At 51.1% G+C, this 19,275-nt stretch overlaps 1 protein-coding gene across 2 annotated transcripts in view; it reads right to left on the bottom strand.

Annotated features, from left to right (window-relative positions):
- Positions 1 to 19,275, bottom strand: part of Nlrc5 (NLR family CARD domain containing 5) — a 78,376-nt gene that overhangs the window by 27,961 nt on the left and 31,140 nt on the right. For both annotated transcript variants that reach the window (XM_050143981.1, XM_050143982.1), the window contains exons 8-23: positions 19,076 to 19,159; positions 17,369 to 17,452; positions 17,171 to 17,260; positions 16,430 to 16,489; positions 15,149 to 15,208; positions 14,655 to 14,738; positions 12,360 to 12,443; positions 11,392 to 11,481; positions 10,411 to 10,479; positions 9,507 to 9,575; positions 8,590 to 8,682; positions 8,134 to 8,217; positions 6,552 to 6,641; positions 5,823 to 5,867; positions 5,042 to 5,131; positions 3,824 to 3,907 (exon numbers count right to left, since the gene is read on the bottom strand). In XM_050143981.1, coding sequence (XP_049999938.1) covers positions 3,824 to 3,907; positions 5,042 to 5,131; positions 5,823 to 5,867; positions 6,552 to 6,641; positions 8,134 to 8,217; positions 8,590 to 8,682; positions 9,507 to 9,575; positions 10,411 to 10,479; positions 11,392 to 11,481; positions 12,360 to 12,443; positions 14,655 to 14,738; positions 15,149 to 15,208; positions 16,430 to 16,489; positions 17,171 to 17,260; positions 17,369 to 17,452; positions 19,076 to 19,159 — 1,260 coding nt within the window. The remainder of the gene's footprint in view (positions 1 to 3,823; positions 3,908 to 5,041; positions 5,132 to 5,822; positions 5,868 to 6,551; positions 6,642 to 8,133; positions 8,218 to 8,589; positions 8,683 to 9,506; positions 9,576 to 10,410; positions 10,480 to 11,391; positions 11,482 to 12,359; positions 12,444 to 14,654; positions 14,739 to 15,148; positions 15,209 to 16,429; positions 16,490 to 17,170; positions 17,261 to 17,368; positions 17,453 to 19,075; positions 19,160 to 19,275) is intronic.

Raw genomic sequence — 19,275 nt, 5'->3', positions numbered from 1 at the left:
ATCCGAACCCACCAATCACCGCACGGCAGGTACAGATAAAGTCACAGAACCAGCACACACAGGAGACACAAGCACCTACCCTTGGGCCACTGTGTGCCCTGAATATCTGGAGAATCCCATTGCCCTCCACTAGGAGTCACTTGCTGTCCCCAGAGCCCCTTAGGCTGTTTTTCCCTCCTGCCTTCACCCCCCCCCCCTTTATCCATCCTTGCACTTCCTCCTCCATCCCTTGCCCATTGTACTGAAGGCCACTGGCCCCAGTCCTGCTGTTTTCATTAGTTGGTTGGGAGGAGAGGGTAGGACAGCATTGGTGTGGGTGAGGAGCGGAGGGGCAGGAGTAGCTTGCGGTCTGAAGCTGAGTACCTCTAATGGAGCTAAGCTAATGGAGCTAAGCTTCAGGCTCAGACTCGCTCTTTCTGCCCCCATCTAGCCTGGATCTGGGGCAGTGTCTGAGTGGGGCCTTCACTGAGGGAGGCCTTTGCACAGCACCTTCCCGTGAGGGGCTTCCCCACATCCCTAGTCCACAGCACCATGGTCTCTGGGTCTCTACACACTTTTAAAGCAATAGACACATGACCCCTTCCGATTTATCACGGGTCCACCAGTAGGTAGAGAAGGAAGTAGGCCTGCAGCAGGGCAACTGACCACCTTTCCTGATCTCTAAGGGAGTCCCAGGACAGCCAGTGATGCTGGGCGCAGGGACCCTGAGATATTACTTATTCTCTGAACCCCCATTCTGCCTGTCTTTCTTATAAAGCATGAGCAGGACCTGCAGCTCCAAGCCCTGTGTAACCCATGGCCTGGTATTCAGTGGGTGCATAACAGGTATACAATGCTGAAGTGCTTTGGGAAGCATTGCTGTGACACCACAGGAATGCCTGGTATAGCCTGTCTGCACAAATCTAGGTGGGTTTGCAGCATCCTGCTGTAGGCAGCCTAGGTGCAAAGGCATGGAAATGCAAGCACTCTGCAAAAACACCCCAGGCAGGGCCACTGAATACTGGATGATGTGGTTGATGATTGCAGGACATTATTGTTAATATTTGAGGTTTGATAATATTTTTGTGGTTACATTAAAAATGAGAGTACAGAGCATGGTGGGGCACGCCTTTAATCCTAGCACTTGAGAGTGATTTCAAGGCCATCCTGGTCTACAAAGTGAGTTCCAGGCCAGCCAGAGCGACACAGGAAGACTTTGTCTTTAAAAAAAAAAAAAACTTAAGTAAGCAAATAAATAAATATAAAAGAATATGTATAGCTTTTCATACCAAAATATTTACAAATAAAAGTATAAAGCGTCAAGCCAGGCAGTGGCGGTGTGCGCCTTTAATCCCAGCACTCGGGAGGCAGAGGTAGGCAGATCTCTGTGAGTTCGAGACCAGCCTGGTCTACAAGAGCTAGTCCCGGGACAGGCTCCAAAGCTACAGAGAAACCCCATCTCAATGCCCCCACAAAAAGTATAAACTATCTGGCAACTACTTCAAAATCATTGAGCATGTATGTATGTGTTCATATACGTATGCATACATGTGTGTGCACGGGAATTTTTGTTGTTTTGTTCTGGGACAGGGTGTCTCTGTGTAATCCCAACTGGTCTGGAGCCAGCTGTGTGGTCCAGTCTGGCCTTACACTCCTGATACTCCTGCCTGTCTTGAGTGTTGGGATTGCCGGCAGGTGCCACTGTGCTTAGCTGTGTGCTATAGTATACGGAGGGGGGTGGGGTGTGTTATGAGTTCATCATTCCTGGGGGAGAGGGGATTGCCTAAGGTCCTTTATTTTCTCTACTTTATGCTAAGACAAAAGAGCTGTTTAAACGACAAAGTAACCTGACAGTGAGGAAGCATGGCAGACACAGCCTTTGCCCTGTGGTCAATGTCAGTGTCAACCTGACAGCATGCCCTAAAGAAATACCGTGGGGTAGTTAGGCTGGGGGATGCTGCCCCCAAGTCTAGACCCTAGTTTAACCTGGGGAAAAACAGCCAAACTCAACCAGAGACAGCTTACAAAATACCCGCCTGGGGCCCTCAAAACCAAGGAGGATGTGGAAAACAAAGAAAGAACCACAAACTTCCGGGAAGACGGGAGGCTGAGAAGAAACGCTTCCCGGCTATCCAGAATGCAGAGATCTGTCTCCATGGAAAGAGCGCTAAAGCTTGAGTCAACAGCTGCCTGTCACAGGTGTTTCTCCACGGCGACAAACACACTATGTAACAAGAGATGCCAACTCTCTGCACTCCTCCGCAACTTTTTTGAAACATTGTCTAAAAGTGTTCTAAAGGAGTTTTTCAAAGCTGAACTGAGGGCCAGTGTGATTTGAGATGGTTCCCTGGGATCTACACGGTGGGAAGCAAGAACCCATAACTGTGAGTTCCTCCGACTTCCATACAAGTTTCATGACATGCACACCCACATATGCTCACAAAATAAATCTAATAAGCTTTTAAAAAGTGAATCGAGGACTTGTGAGATGGCTCGGAGGGTAAAGGCACTTGCTGTCAAGCCTGACAACCTGAAATCAATTCCTGGGAACCGACTCCAGAAATGCCTCCTCTGACCTCCACACGCATGCTGAAGCATGGACATACATTATCACCCCTCCGCAAACAACACATGAGCAAAATGAAATAAAATGTTTTTAATGACTCACGACGTGACCCTCAGGGAAAGCCACACCGTCTAAATGCAGGGAGATTGCGCATGGCCAGATCTCATCCTGCCAAACAATGCAAACCTCTCCTTCTGGGTGTGTTCACTATGGAGAAGTGCATGGGAAACACACACTGGGGGCCGCATGGATTACCCTGTCCAAAGGCTGATACCAATCTGCGGTGGAGCCAGAAGTCAGAGCATGAGACTGCCGCAAACTAGGAAAGCAGGTGTGAGCCAGGTGAGGCTGTAGGCTGCACCTGGTCTAAGACTGCAAACGGCGGCGGAGGGGCACTAATCCGAAAGACCCAAAATCTGACATAGTTTGAGCACTGACATCACACTGCAAGTGGAAAATTCCAGTCCTGACAGGTCCCAGCCCCCAAGCACAGGCTCACTGTAGACACTGGATATGACTTTCTGGTTACGGCATAGGGCTTACCCGAAACAAATGAACTTTGTGTTTAGATCTGATTCCCTTTGCCAAGGTATCTCATTCTGCATATGCAAACATTCCAAACCCTAAAGAAAATTCCAAAATCTCAAACACTTCCAGTCCTGAGCATCTTGGATAAAAACTAAGCAATCAGAAAGTAAAAAGGGGACATACAGTGAGCAAGAAGTGGACAGGGCTGTGACAAACAGCACCATGGTTCAGTGGAAGGGAAGGGTAGGCTTGAGGGGGCTCCAGCCTGGAGTCTTTTAAAGGCTATTTTTATATAAGAATCACAACACTGACTCCCAAATAAAGGGATCACTGTCTGTTCCACAGAAGCAGAAACTGAGGCCCAGGGACTCAAAACCTAGCCAGCTTCCAGTGACTGAGCAACTCCTTGTCATGGGCTTGGTCTCTGCTCACAGAAACTGGTTGTTCTGAAGTGGGTGAGGTAGTTCAGGGACAAAGGGTTCAAAGGTGATGATTTAGCCCTAGAGGCAGGATGAGGGAGAGACCTGTGTGGGGCTCTGGTACAGGACCCCATGCATCTCAGTACTTGAGGCTAGGGTTCCTGGGAGATGACTGACCTCCTACCAGCGGGTCTCGTAACTCCTGGAGTGGGGCTGATGGGTCTGGTGGAAGAAGGCCAGGGGAGAGTCATCAAGTCTCCCCTACAAGCCCTCTCCCAGGTTTCTGCATGTCACCTACACTGTGTCCTCAGGGATGTGTCTTGTCACTTACTTGACTTCCAGAGGCCCTGGGCACTTCTCCAGAGCAGTACAGAGGCAGGCAAGACTCCGAGGTTCCAGTTGACACCCCTGAAGGCTGAGAAGGGACAGGAGACAGGGTAGAGGATCAGAGTAGACACGGGTCCCCTGTTGTCCTTCTTCCAACAGATACTGAACTGCAGGCCTCAGGCTCCTCTCTTATGCCCTGCAGGGCACACTCCCCTCCCCAAGCTCTCCTATAGCCCCTTCTGGTGCCCACCTTTATGACTGCTACATTAAAACTGCCCCATGTGGTGCAAGGCCTTTCCACCCACTGCCCTCCCTGACCCCAGATGCCATCTTCACTCGCTTGGACCACTCGCTTAGTGCCCTCTGGCTTCCATACTTCATCTCACAGCCCTCCACCACCCCCCAAGTGCCTCATCTTTTTAATTTGTTAGAATGTGTTTTGCCCGCACGCATGTACACGCACCATGTGCATGCCTGGTGCTCTTAGAGGCCCATGGAAGAGGGTGTCAGATTCCCTAGAACTGCAATTATAGATGGTTGTGAGCTGCCACAGGGGCACTGGGAACTGAATCCAGGCCCTCTGTAAGAACAGCACACACTTTGAACCGTTGATTCATTTCTCCAGTCCATGTCTCGTTTTTCAACACTGCCCATCTAAAGGGGCCTCTCCACTGCTGCAAACCTTCAGGGGCTCCCTATTCTCCTTAAGTATAAAACAAATGCCCTGCCCAGCTTCTCCTGCTATGCTCTCAGCTACACTGCCGTGCTTCCAAACATGCCTTCACCCTGGCTTTCGCTCCTTGTCTCTCCCGCCCGGAGCATGGCAACTTTTCTGTGAGTAGCTCTGTTGATGCCAGCTTAGGCATCTCTTGGAGGAGAATGCCAGGGCTCCGCAGGGTTTTATAGCCCCCCGTGGCACAGTTCGGAGTTACCCAGGCCAGACTTTTCTGGGGTATGAAGTAAACCTCTCTCTAGAAAAGGAAGTCTCAAAAGCAGATGGCAAGCCAGGGCAGGCGACAGCTGGGTTTCCAGTGTGTTTCCCAGATATGACAGCTTCTCTAAAAAGAACGTCAGGCCTTGGCTCCACCGAGGTGACCCAGAGGGGCCCCGCAGCCCCCAGCGCTGGCCTCTGTACCACGCCTCTTCCCTCTACTTTAATTCGAAGCCCTGACCCCTGGCTCTGCTCATTCCCTAACCCCTGAACAAAAGTGGAATACAGTACCTGAAGCTCCTGGAGGTGCAGCGCTGACTGCCTGCCAGTAACGGGGCTCCAGCTGGGGGCTCTTGTCCACATCTGCCAGCTAGTGCATCCCTTGGAGGGGGGAAAGCATAGCAAAAGGATAGCTTGAGTGACACCTGTGGGGCTCCCACACCCTCAGGACTTTCACACCTGGAGGCAGAACACCTGGATGGGAACCTGAGGATTTGACCCCAGTCAGGTCCCTTAGTACTTAGGTGGGGAAACTGAGACTCAAGAAAGGGAAGCTAGAACGAGGAAAATCAGCAGGTCACACCTATCCAGGTCAACCCCTAAGCAGGTAAGCGGAGACAGAATAGAGAGCTTCCCCTGACCATTCACTTGACAGGACCATACATCGGCCTCCCTGTTTCTCAATTCTTCTGCTCTTATTTGGGGAACCAAGAACATCTAACCTAGACCTAGCCTGGCTTCAGATTGCCTGGCACATTAGCCGTGGTGAGGTCACTGTCCAGCTGGCCCTTCCCTACTCCCCACCTGTCTCTGAGGACAGCTTCCAGGGCTCAAGGCCTTGACGCCTGTTGCCACTAGGGAGCAGCTGGGAGCACCTGTGAAGTGCTAAATTGGTTTATTTTAAAGAGCTAGCCAGGCTTCTCAGGGCCTTGCAGATTAGACAGTGCAGCTGTCCCATAGACCACACCAGACCCGGGATTCAATTCCTGGGCATGGATAAAGATGGGGCATCCACAGAAAGCGGGAATCAGAGCCACAGGCAAGCCAGATCGCCCAGATCTCCCCTCCTCACCTGCTTGTTCCAGCTCCTCGAAGGAGGACGTGGTCATTCTCAAGGCTGGAAGTGAAAAGGAAGCAGTGGGTTGGGAATAGCCGAAGGGTCCCCTTCCCTGAAGGGCTTAGGGACCTGGAGTGGCCCGCCACCCAGGGAATATAATAACAATGGAACAAACGACAGCTATGATTATCTAAGACCCTTGCAGGACTTGTGGCCCGTTATTTCAGCGCCCTCTTGTGGTGAACTGGGAGAGGAGGATGGCTTCTGGGTTCTGTCCAAGAACTCGCACCAAGCTTCTTGGCTTTGCCCACCTGCCACCACACCTTTATTCTTAGGGTTCTCGGGGAGGGAAGAATGGGGCAAAGTGCTCCTAAGACGACAGGATTTCTACATGGAGGGATTCAGAGGCTTAGGTGGCTGTTGCCTTCCCTTCTAGTGTCGTAGTGGAGATGCCACAGCTAGGCTAGTCCCTGAGCCCCAAAGGCCACCAGCCAGCTCCCAGCTTGCTTGGGAATATCTAGGACAATCTGGAGAGTAAGGGAGAGTTGAAAGACTTTTGTTCCAAGGAGAACGTGGAGAAATCTCCCTCTCATTCATTCATTCATTCATTCATTCATTCCACGAACTCCTAGCGCAAGCTCACTGCACCTAAGACCCCGAGGATGACGCAGGGTGACGTGTAAAATGGCCTCAGCAGGAACTGATGATGGGAGGGAGACGGGAGGGGACAGGGCAGCCGCTCACCTGACATCTAGGTGGAACACCCACTGCCCGGAAGACATGCATGCGATCAAGCCAAACACAGCATCCAGGGACACACCGTTCCTGTTAAGGCTAGAGATCGCACAGGAGACAATGGTGAAACCACCAAGGACTCAGACATGCTCTCTGTACATCAGAGCTTAGGTCCCGGGATGGGAGCGTCTTTGCTAGCAGATGGCAGACCCTGATGACCAGCGGGTAACCCTCCAACTGCACCACACAGCTGAGATGATCTAGACAGGTAGGAACTTGCTCCAGGGACAAGCTGTGTCGGTGACAGAGCTAAGACTGGAACCCAGAGATAAAGGAGGGGTGGGGTTCAGGGTTAAAAGCAGGGGAGGGGACTGCCATCCTGAAGCAAGAACAAAGATTTCTCTTCTCTCATAGTCTCTGTCCACCTATCATGGGGTTTTCATTTGCCATGTAAGGTCCTGCTGGGACCCAGGGTCTTCCTCACAGGTACCTTGTCACTTTGTGAAGAATACCTGCAACAATCTGCATGCCATTGTCTGCAAAAGAAAGGCCCCTTTCCTGCCTGTAAGCACCCCCAGGATCAGCCAGTCTCCTGGTAACACAGTATTGTAGCAAGAAAGGCCCTGGGCCATAGTGCTCCTTCATTACAGCCACAAGTGGAGACCACACCCAATTCTTTTTTGTTTGTTTGTTTTGTTTTTGTTTTCAGAGACAGGGTTTCTCTGTGCAGCTTTGGAGCCTGTCCTGGAACTCACGCTGCAGATCAGGCTGGCCTCGAACTCACAGGTATCCACCTGTCTCTGCCTCCTAAGTGCTGGGATTAAAGGCGTGTGCCACTACAGCCTGGCTCCACCCGATTCTCATGCATTTACTGAGGCACCCAGAAGCTTCAGCTTCTGCCGTGACTTCCCAAGGCCATACAGAGCACAGGCAGCACAGACAGCCAGAACCCAGGGCCTTCAGCTTCATTCACGAGATTCTCTTATTTCTGTCCAGGGAAGCTTGGGAACAGGAGGGTACCAAGAGCTGAGAACACCTGAGGCCTTTGAGAGCTCAGGAATGTGGCTGAGTGCAGGCAGAGTGTGGGGGATCTTGTTCACCAAGGTCTTCCTCCCACCCCGAGTGCCTCCCACCTCTCTATCAGGTCAACAGAATACTTGGACTTCTCTAGACACACTGTGTGGTGTCTTCTCCAGCATGAATCCTCCCTGTCCACCTAGGTGGAGTTGCATCAAGCGGCCCTCTTTCTGTAACCAGGGACTAGAATGACTGCTGTCAGTTTATCGCTTAATGTCCTCATGCGTCCATCATGCTTCCCATGATCCCCTCGTACTGCATGCATCTGCACAGCCCAGGCACCGTGGGAGCCCACGGAGAGACACAGGGTCTGCTTGGAGAAGACCTGAAGCAGAAGCTAGGGCAGAGCTCTGCCCAGTCCAGCCAGGGTGAGCAGAGCCCCAGTCAGGCCCTTGTTGAGCATCTGCCTGTGTGGTGCTGGAGGAAGGGGCTTCATATGCACTACGGGGTTACATCGTCACTGGACATAGAACAAACCCTCCCACAGAGGCCTGGGGGGTAGTTAGCGGCTTACTTCAAGGACTGCAGGGGACCTAGTCCTGGGAGCAGCTGGGCTAGTAGGGCCACCCCTTCATCCCCCAGAGAGTTGTTTGATAGGCTGGAAAAGAAAAAGAGGTTAGTGGACCATGGAGTGAGTTCTGCTTTCAGATCAGTGTCGTCACCCAGCTGCTTCTGGGACCAGGAACTCCAATCTAAGCACTAGGTTAAATCTTTGCACATCACACATGGGCCACATCCCTCTCCCCAGTATTCTTTCCAAAATGTGTGGTCTTCTGGGATGGCTGCAAAGGGTACCGGTGTGGGATGTATACTTGGAAGGAAAGTCACTCCCCCACTCCCTGAGGTCTCTAACGTCAGTGGAGAAAGAAGACTAAGGACCTAATGCTTCGAAACAGAACAGGACATCTATGTTCTATCACCGAGCAGCCTGTACTGTCCCCACCTAGCCCCCCTGGATGCAGATACTCACTCAAGGTGATCCAAGTGGTGGAGCTCGCAGTTGGCTCTCAGCGCCTCGCAGAGCCTCTCTGTGTGCTTGGCCAGGAAGCCACATTGTGTCAGCCTGCAAGGGGCCAGACCACAGTTCTGCAGTGACCACTAGACATTAGACAGGGGAAAGCTGCCCACAGCCCCAGAGCCAGGCAGAGAAGCCCACAGGTAGGGGTTGTGGTTTGTGACGTGGAGTGTGCTGACACACAGCAGCCTGAAACAGCGTCTGGGGCTGAGAGGGAAAGGGATAGAAATAAGTGGAGATAGCCATAAAGACAATAAATATAGAGATAGACAAGTAGAGATAGCAGCAGAGATAGAGACACTCATAGGCAGAGACACTGAGAGACAGAGGGGCACAGATAAAGAGAAACAGTGACAGAGACAAAAAGCAGAAAGTCAAATGAGAAATAAGAATAAGTGCTGTAGAGAAAGAAACCACCTCTGATTGAGACAGGCAGGCAGAAAGGTGGGCAGACAGACAGACAAACAGACAGGCAGGCAGGCAGACAGGCAGGCAGGCAGACAGGCAGGCAGACAGACAGACAGGCAGGCAGACAGACAGACAGGCAGGCAGACAGACAGGCAGGCAGGCAGACAGACAGACAGGCAGGCAGACAGACATACAGAGAAGCAAAAGGAAGATGGTATTGGTAGGAACATGCAGGGCTGAGGAGCTCAGGCTGATGCCCAGAATTGGTGGTTGGAAGTTCATGGCTCCTCTTTTCTTTGTTCAGTCTCCCCAACCCAGGGTTAGGAAGCTATGGGGTTGGACTGCCTAGGCAGTGGGAGGTGGCTGAGGGGTGGGATATGCAGGGGACAGGAACTCCTTGACACAGCAAGCCCTGTGAGGCAGGCTTGAGGCTTGGGGACAAGGTAGGAGAATTATTACTGTACCTGATTCTTCGAGAGCTCCCGGACATCTCCGAGGTCAAAGAAAATGCAAAGCTGGTAAGTGGTGCCTCCCTGAAGGACACACAGCAAGGCCAGACTGAGTGTCTTGCCAAACTCACTGTCCAGCTTTGACTCTCTGCCCTCAACCAGGGTCGGTGGGACTTTAGCCTGGTGTGTGACCTGGGACTGACCTCATTTGGCATGAATGAGTTCTCTCTGTCTAACACTAGCCACACACATAAGGAAATGCCCAATTCACCCTGGTTGCTGTCACCATTAATATCATTGTCATTATCATCCTCGGAGATGGTAAGAGATGGCACTTTGCTCCTACCAGCCTTCCAGACTCAGACTCTGTGCTATAGCTTGTGGGGAGTCACACATGACACAGAGCTAAGCCCCTAGCCATGTCCTGGAAATCACTCGAAGGAGGAAGACAGGCATCTCTTTGAATGGTCCTGTGCCAAAGGAAGACAGGAGTTCTGGCCAAATCAGAGCTCCGGGCCAGGCTACTCTCCATATTTAGGCTAAACCACCAAGTTTCCCGTGAATAATTGTCTAACTATCGCAGCCTGGCCTGGCATACTACCCAGATCCTACATCACTGGGTTCCCAGGAGTCTGCTCCTTCCTCATCAGCGCCTTGTCTCTAGCTACGGCTGCTGAAGGCCTGACCCTTGGTGAATTCCCTTTCACTTCTGAGACAGGGTCTCGTGTGTCTTAGGCACCACCGTGGGTCATTTCTACAGCCCTGGGAACTGAGTCCAGGGTCTCGTGCAGTATTAGACAAACACTACAATCTGAGATGCATCTCCAGCCCTACTTTGTGAGTTCTTGTCGAGGTCGCCCTGGTTCAGGGAGAGCACAGCCCCATCCCAGAGAGGAATGTAGGGATGCTGGGTCCTTACGTCTTGCAGCTCCCCTCTTGCTCCCTTGGCTCCTGGGCAAATGTGAGTACCACGGTGTTGGTCAGCAGGCTGTGGACAAGAGAGGAGCAAGGGACAGAGTTATGGTCCTTGTCTAACCCTGACCTGGTGGGACCACCAAGACACCACACCTGTTCAAGCTAAGCCTTTTCCTGTGACTTCCTCTGAGACTTTGAAGTGTGAGGCCTTCCTGCTACACAGACTTCAGATTCTTCCAGCTCTGGTTTGTACCTCAGTCTGTAGCATGCCCCTTCTGCCTGCCCAGGTGGAGTAGGGGGGGGGTTCCTCTGATGCTTGGAGCACTTAGAGTATGGGTGCTGTCTCTCATGACACGCAGTACATCTCAGTGGCCACAGTGAATGAGGACCCTAATCTACCTTGTGAGAGATCTGGTTTCCCTCCAGCCCTTTGGGGGAGGTGTGCACAAAATAGAGACCCTCCAGGCAACCGAGAACCAAGAAGGAGGCTTGCAACAAGGTGGGAGCCGCACTTTTATCCATTCACACATGTTCTTGGTCCCCACACTGGTAGAGATAGAACTGAGATTGGACCAGAGGGACAGGAGGCTGACATGTCACATGGAGACTGTTCTCAGGAGAAACTGGGCAGGAACTGATGGGAGCTGGAAGGGGCAGGGCCCAGCCTGATCCCGCAGGAGCTGGGGACACAGTGGGCGCTGCACAGTTTGTACCAACTGAAGCAAGGAGCTGGAGGGCTGTTTCCTCATTTTCTGATCCTGCCACTTCCAGCTGGCACCACCGGCTGCAGGCAGCTCTCCAGAGGAGCGCCACAGCCCCGGCGGTGACTGCACTGCTGTGCTAGCTGGGCAGGGCTCAGGCAGCATCTTCTGGGGGTCCCTGAGGTATGAGGCCAGAAATAATATGGGGAATTTCAGAAAGTATGGTGACCTGGCCCTGAACTCAGAGTTTAAAGGGCAGTGACGATGCCCTGTGTGGCACCCACCTGATATGCATCTCCTTCAGGGTCCCACATGTTTTCATGGCTCTCAACACATAGGTCACCCCAGTCTTAGAGAGGCCATTGTCACTGAGGCTGTGGAGAGGAGAGGGAGGCAGTGTCAGCAGGCAGACAGCTCCTGCCCCCTCATTGTGGCTTAAAAATTGTTGTCTGTCATGGGTCCCCAAGCAGGGTCTCTCAAAGAATTCTTCAAGTTCTCTGGCTTAACCCATAAGCACTACCCCTGGTTCTCCTCTCTCTGAGCCTTGGTTTTGTGGTATACAAAGTAACTGCTGACCATGTGGGATTGACTAGCGGACTCTGTACCAAGGTTTTTAGGTGTGCATGATCTCATTTAATTCCATTTTATAGATGGAGAAACTGAGGCCCAGAGACACTCAATTACTTTCCCAGGATTTCAAAGTTATGGAGTGACATAGTGAAGGCTGAAGCCCAAACCACTTTCCCCAGCATCACTACTCCTTACTCAACCCAAACGACCAGGAGGCATAACACAACCCACCTAGACACCATCTTTGCCCCCGTCCTGCACCATTAGACAGCCTGCTTTCTTGGGTCACCACTCCAAAAACTTATGCCTACACCCTAACCAAACATACTACATTGTCCCCCGGAGTCTTGGCCCAGTGGCTGAGTACCCACCCATTTAGTACCTTAGCTCTGGCCCAGTGCAAGACTCCTGCCTCCCAGAGCTGTGGCCAGGACAACCTGGCATGCATGCAGGCCAGATGTGCCATGGACATGCTGTCCGTGTGCAAGGAGTTAGATGGTGAGGCTACTAGTGGCTCAGGGCAGAGGCAAGAGCAAGGTGCAGTCAAGAGGCCAACTTAGCTGGAGAGAGGGGATACTGGGCAGATCCTTCCTGACTGGGCATGGGGAACAGGGGCAGGCAGGGACCAGATGGGACTCTCCATGGCTCCTCTTGTCACCCAGCGGCGGGGTGTGCAACTCACTCCAGTTTCTGGGCAATTCGCAGCTGGGAAGCAGCCTCTGCCACAAGTCGACAGCCTTCATCTTCCAGATGGTTCCCTGAAAGACTAAGATAGAGGCACCGTGGAGACACGCACAGCCTTCCTCTTGCTTCAGTCAGAGCATCGTTCCCACAAGTGAACTTTATAATAACTTAAGGGGGCAGGCCGCCAGCTCCACACACACATGACCCTTCTACACATGTGCCACATTTCATACAATCTATGAAGAAGCAGGGACTCATATCTTCTTCATCTTCCTGCTGGGTAAACCAAGGCAGAGTCCTTAAGGGACCCGCTCAAGGGTGGGCTTGGACTCAACCCAGACAGCCTGACTGGAAGGTCCCACCTGTACCTATTCCTGTACGTTGCAATATGCATAAATGCTTCTTGTGATAACCTCCCTAATTCCAGGATATCTGACTCGGTGTAGGGCCAGGGAGGCTTTCTTGATTTATTTAAATACTTGCTGGAAATCCCAGGAGTTCTATAGGTGAGTGATGGGAGAGATTTGGAAAGATTGTCCCTAGTAGTGGGAACAGCACATTCAAAGATCCCATGACATAGCGCATATCAGCATCCAGAGGAAGCCAGTGTGTTTATATTGGAAACTGAGTTAGGGTAGCAGGGTGAAGGGTTTGGAGAGTTTGGGGGAGGCTTCTGGGTCTCACAGGATGTGAGGATTTGGGCTTTATTTACTCTGAGGGTAAAGAGAGAGGGAGTGAAGGGCAGTGGTGAAATACAGTCTACCCTGCCATGGTGGAAGGTGGGAAAACCATGAGCCAGAGCTAATGGGGTCACTAGGTGAGAGGTTCTAACAGAGGAAGTGGATGAAGAACCTGTAGAAGAGACGGGCTTGAGACCGCCTAAGTTGGATAAGGGTGGCTGGGAAAGAGTTATTCATCTAGTTAGGTGGGGTGGGATTGTGTTGCAAGTGAGGGACTGGGGAGGGGTAGGTTCAGTGACGGCAAGCAGGCCAGAAACATCCCATGTCTTCTTTTTAAATTTTGTTCTGTAAACTGAGTGTCTGCCATGCACGTGAAGGTTCTAGATCCCTCGAACTGGAGTTACATGAAGTTGCGAACTGCCAACATGGGTGCTGGAACCTGAAGTCAGGCCCCCCGGGAGGGCAACAGGCACTCAGCCCCTAAGCCATCTCTCCAGATCTTTTAATCATTTTTTTAATTATGTTTATTTTTTTGTAGTGGGGATCGTGCACACGGAGGCCAAAGGACAACTTGCAGGGGTTGGTTTGCTCTTTCTATCATGTGGGTCCTGGACTTTGAAGTCCGATGGCCAGGCTTGGTGACAGGTGCACTTAGCTGCTGAGTCGTCTTACTGGCCCTCATTTGCTATGTTTGAACCTTGCCCCTGAGTCTTCCAATGAAACAAGGTAAGAGACCAAGAGTTGATCATCCAAGTAACCCTCTCTTTATGTAGCACACCCTGAAGTGAGCCGACTCACCCCTAAATGCTTCACAGCACCCCACTATTTGTTTTTTCGTTTGTGAGGGTTTTTTTTTTTTGGTTTTTCAGGAGAGGGTTTCTCTGTGTATCCCTGGTTGTCCTGTAACTTGCTCTGTAGACCAAACTGGCCTTGAACTCAGAGATCCGCCTGCCTCTATGTTTCAAATGCTGGGATTAAAGGTGTGCACCATCACCACCTGGTGCACCCCACCATTCTGCCTCACATCCCTTAGAGGACTTCCTGGGATTGTTGGTGGGGCCCCCTTTCTATCACTAAGAAATAACCACCACCAGTTCTTAAGCCCCGCTCAGGAGCCAGGCATCACGGGAACTTCTTTAGCCTATAAAGAATTGGTCATCCTAAGTGCAGGAGGAGCCCCCTCTACTGAAGGCCATGGAAGTGGTGGCAGGACTCACTAGGATGGGCTGGGAACTTCAGACCAGATACTTCCTACATGTTTGATCTTGAGTGAATTCCCCTCTGTGCCTTCATTTCCTGCTCTATAAAACGTGGTTCCATCACCATGAGGAGACACTAACAAAACGTGTCTGACAGCTCCTAGCTCAGTACTTGGCACAGGACAGTGCTACATGGTGACTGGTGTTCTGACAGGTGCTCGGACAGATGTTCTGACAGGTGTTCTGACAGGTGCTCGGACAGATGTTCTGACAGGTGTTCTGACAGGGGATGTCCCCAGACTTTTGAGGAGTCAGCCACCCACACCACATCCCCTACATGTAGGTGAGGCCTTTGCTGCTCTGCCAAGCTCCCCTAGTTCCTGCCCCGGGTCTCCCACTTTCCAGGGTACTCACTCCACTTCTTCCAGGCAGGGACATTTCTGGAGTAGCTCCACAAGGGTTTCTGCATCATGGACCCTGAGCTGACATCTCTGAAGCCTGGGATAGGAAGAGAGGAGATCAGGGGAAAACCCTGGTCCTTCCTATCCTGAGCCAGACAAGTCCTGAGGGTGCAGACCTAGGGGTCTGTGTACCTCTAGTAGAGGAGTGATCTTATTCAAGGCACTTCGTCTGTCTGTGACTCAGTTTCTTCCTCTACCAAACTAGAGTAATACATGTCATTCATGAGGGTCCTAAAAGACTTTCCACAAAGTACCAGCCACCTCTGAGCACAGTGCCCCACATATAGCAAGGGCCCATTCAGCTGGAGCTCTTGTTGACATATGCATGCCCTTTCTTTGTCACTGCATCTGCTTTCCTTGTGCTCCTCCCTGCCCATCCTCCCTCTCCTGGGAAAGGGCCATCCCTCCATTATCATTTTCTGAGGGCAATGGGCCCTGCTGAGGTACCTGAGTTCCAGGCTCTGTCTTTCTTCCTTCAGGCTGTCTTTGTCCTGTAGGTTTGATGCTCTGCAAAGAACAGATTACACACTAGCTTGGGCTCAGAAGCTAGACACTGATGAACTGAACCTCTTTGCTTGACATCTAGGGTCTGAAGAGCCTTCAGCACCTCCTGGGGTGAGTTAGTCCCAAAGACAGAGCTGGAAGGCACTCAAAGTGCAACTAGGAGAAGCCGCAGGAGCAAAGGGCTTGGGGTCTTCATTCCAATGCGCTCTCTCCCATATGCGGCTGTGCGGGTTTTGGCAAATCACATAACCCATCAGACTTTTCAGTTTCTATTTCCTAAAGTCGCCAAACTAGCATCCCTTTGATGTGATCTTTGGCTCAGAAGACAGGGATCATGCACTGCCACAGGCAGGTCCAGGCAGAGGGGAGCTACAGCCCCTTCCGGACTCTCAGACAGGGAGAGGAGAGTGCCAGGGACTGCAGAGAATCTTGGGCTATACCATACGCCAATTTCCATAAACTTAGAGATTTGAAATGTCTGCAGAACCTTTTTACAATAATAGAACTGTTCTCCCGCTGTGTCATCTGCCACGGGAAGGACCTGTGGCCATCACCGAGCCCTGGAAGGGTGGTACATGCAACTGATAGACTGAAGTCACTTCATTTTCGTTGTCGCAGTGGCTGGCAATGGCTACACTGGGTGTCAGAGCTTTAGACATCTGGAGGGGTGTAGGGAGTGACCTTGGTACAACTGGGTCATGGCGCAGATGGGGAGATTGAAGCTGGGATAGTCAGGGAGGAGTGTGGGGAACTTGGGAGGAGTGTTCCCTCAGAGGGAGAACCTTCCATGTCTTCACCTGCCCAGTGGGGGGGGGGTGCACATGGAGATCTATGCATGTCCAGCATCTGAATGCTGGTGGCGGGCCAGTGTCTGGAACATGTTAGACACATTTGGTCCTCCCATTCCCCAGGCAGCCCTAAGGTGTGGCTCACTAACTTCTCCTTTATCTTTCTTTCAGTCTGAAGAATGTTTCAGCTTCAGTTTCTTCACCTTCTCCCTACAGACCTGGCTCACTCTGAGACCCTGGGCATACTCTCTAGCCAGGGGTCAGATTACTCCAGACACATGGGAGGGAGGGGGAGCACTGCTCTGCCAGCCCTGAGCAGGAATTCGCACGGCAGCAGGGAGAGTCTTCCTACTTCCCCTCTAGGTTCCCACCCTCACCTTCCCAGCCCGGACCCCTTCTCAGGACTAGCTGGGGCCATGCCTCCTGAGTTACTTACCCTGACTGCTGCACAGCTGTCTCTGCAATCGGGGACAGAAGGAAGATGAAGTCGGACTCCCTAGAGGGTCAAACACAAAGCCACGATATCTAGGAACTGGAAGTCACCACTGCCCAGCTGTCACCCACCCCCGCCCCAACCATCCAGGGAAAGTATTTCCTGGCCCATAGAGAAACAAGAAAATGGGAAAGAGTGCCCTAGCACAGGTTCTAAGTTCTCTGCCACCCGCGAGTCTGCTTTTGAAAGGTCAGAAAGATGATGTTGGAGGGGTCTTTGTTTAGTTTTGTTTTGGTTCTTTTTTTTTTTTTTTTTTTTTTAAGACAAGGTGCCATGTAAACCAGACTGGCCCTGAATGCACTATTAATTGAGGCTAGCCTTGGACTCCTAATCCTCCTGAGTCCTGGTATTGCCACTGTGTATCACCATGTCCTCTGAGAGCTTTTAAAAATGAGAATTACATTTGTATTCAGATTAAGAAGCCTGATGGCTAACCTGTTTCAGTACCACGGAGAGCGACACGGCGCTAACTATTCTTTTGGCTCCGCAATGTTGTTCAGCCATCCGTCCACGCAACTTTCCACCCAATTGCCATTAATAAAGCACCAGACCCAAGCCACCCTCTGAATTAAGCTGATTCTGGCATGCACACTCAGATCTTGTAAACTAGGGACCTCCTCTTTTCCCATCCCTCACTCCCTCTGTCCCTTTCCTTTTTTCCCAAGACCTTGAAAATCTGCTCACCTGACCTGCAGCTTTCTGACAGTAGGACACGTGATGGCCACCTTCACCGCGGACAGCAATGCTGACACGGAGACGCTGTTTCTGCTCAGGCTGCGCAATTGCGGCAAAGTGTCAGGGCTGGATGCCCTTGACATGGTCGACAAAGGAAAGACCCATGGTCCCAGGAAAAGGGAATGGCTGAGGGTCAAGATCACTTACTCAAGTTTCTGGAGCTTTGGCAGGCAAGGGAGCAGCTCCACAAGGCTCATCACCTCTGGGTCCTTCAGCTGGTTGTCATGCAAGCTGCAGGGAGACCAAGACCTAATCCCTCAGGTGGGGGGGGGGATGGGCACTAGGAAGCCCCAGGTGGTGGGTGACAGTCTTATAAAGTGAGGTATGGTGATTCAGTGACCTGTTTCCAGGCCTTAGGTGTACAGTGTGCCTGAGTCCTGAGTTCGCCAACATCCCAGGGGACTACTGAAGTCTCTCTGGGGGACTAAAGACTCTACTTCTGGTGTCAGCTCTGGCCACAGCTCCCCAGAGTCCAGGACAACCACTCCAACCTCACTATCTCTTTCTGAAATCCCAGCTGGAGGGGCAGATGGATAAATGGTATAAGAATGATTGAGAGCAACAGGGGACATTGGAAATAAATAAATAAATAAATGGGTGATAGGAGCCAAGATTAAGGCCACTCAATAACCAAAAGAGAGAGTTTTGATAAGATCAATGGTTTAAATCTTCATTTAAACCATAGTGACCACTGAACAAAGGCATCAGAGGGAACGGCAGAGACTGGCCAGCTTGTGTTCCAGTCTGTAAGTGTTGTATTCTATACTTCTTCCTGGGCCAGCCTGCTTAGATTCAGGGGTTGCCTTTCTGAACTTCAGGAAGGAGCTGTATAAGGCTGTAGAAGACCAAGGATTTTGCTGAGATTTTGTCTCCTAGCAATGTTAGAAGCTATACTCATACAGATTCACCAACATGATTGCCTAAACATGAGCCTAACGAGGACAGCATCAACAGACAGATTAATGTGGATGGGAGAAAGTCTGTGACACCGCTACTCTACACAAAGAACTATAGGCAACTGAATGCTAAGAGTGGGAGAAACAGTCTCCCCAATTGGTTATCCAATACCAAATGGTCGGCCGTGGAAACATACATACAAGTAACAAGTAACATTTACCGACAGAGAGGGTTATATTTAGGAATATATATGCATATACATTTATGTATATGGATGCAATAACAATTAAAAAAAAGAGGCCATGAATCTGAAAGAGATCAAGGAGGGGTATATAGGAGGGCTTGGAGGGAGGAAAGGGAAGGGAGAAATGATAAATTATATTATAATCTCAAAAAGAAACAAATAAAATTAAAAGAAAGTATTTTTTAAAAAGACTGTAGCAGAGAGTCCCTGGTTCCACCTTTCTCTGAAACAATCAATTCCAGACACAAGCAAGAGGTATATTGTGCAGATATGCCCAGTCAGTGTGTGTGCATCTCAGTGTGCCTGCATGTGCCACACATGTACACATCTGTGACAGGTATGTGACACACCCTTGAGTTTGAATGATATTTTTGTGCAAGTGTGTATCCAAGTGCAGCATGTTAAGTCGTACATTGTATGCATTTATGTCTCCCCCACGGTACCTGCCTTCTGCCTAGATACTGTAATCCCTTTTTCTAGGGTCACAGAATGAGGGGAGGGAGCCCAAAACTCATAATCCTCCAAGGTGGTCCCAAATATGTGCACTGCTGGAATCTCAGAGGCATTCTTACAGATCTGATCCACCTCATTCTTAGACTGATGGCTCCCGCTCTCTGGTCATCTTGGATGGAATATGCAGGCCCCAGGGGTGTCCTAAAAGCTGGAAAGTGGCCCTTCCCCAAAGCAAAAGAGCCCTTTTAGAGGCCACTCACCTGACCTCCTCCAGCTGGAAACAGAGGGGCAAAGCCTGTACCAGGTGCCTGATGCCTTGGGCTGTGATCTTACTTCCTGTTAACCTACAGAACAAAGATGGTAGAGGAATGGGGGCAGAGAACGGGGCTGGCCAGGAATCTGTCTGTGCAGAACTAAGCAGGGAAAAGTATGCCAGATATCCTTCTTCGCATATCTTGCT

Source organism: Alexandromys fortis, unplaced genomic scaffold (assembly GCF_014885135.2).
Source record: "Alexandromys fortis isolate MF-2015 unplaced genomic scaffold, M_Fortis_MF-2015_v1.1 scaffold_1, whole genome shotgun sequence".
NCBI classification, from domain to species: Eukaryota; Metazoa; Chordata; class Mammalia; order Rodentia; family Cricetidae; genus Alexandromys; species Alexandromys fortis.
This window is presented reverse-complemented; position numbering and strand designations above follow the sequence as displayed.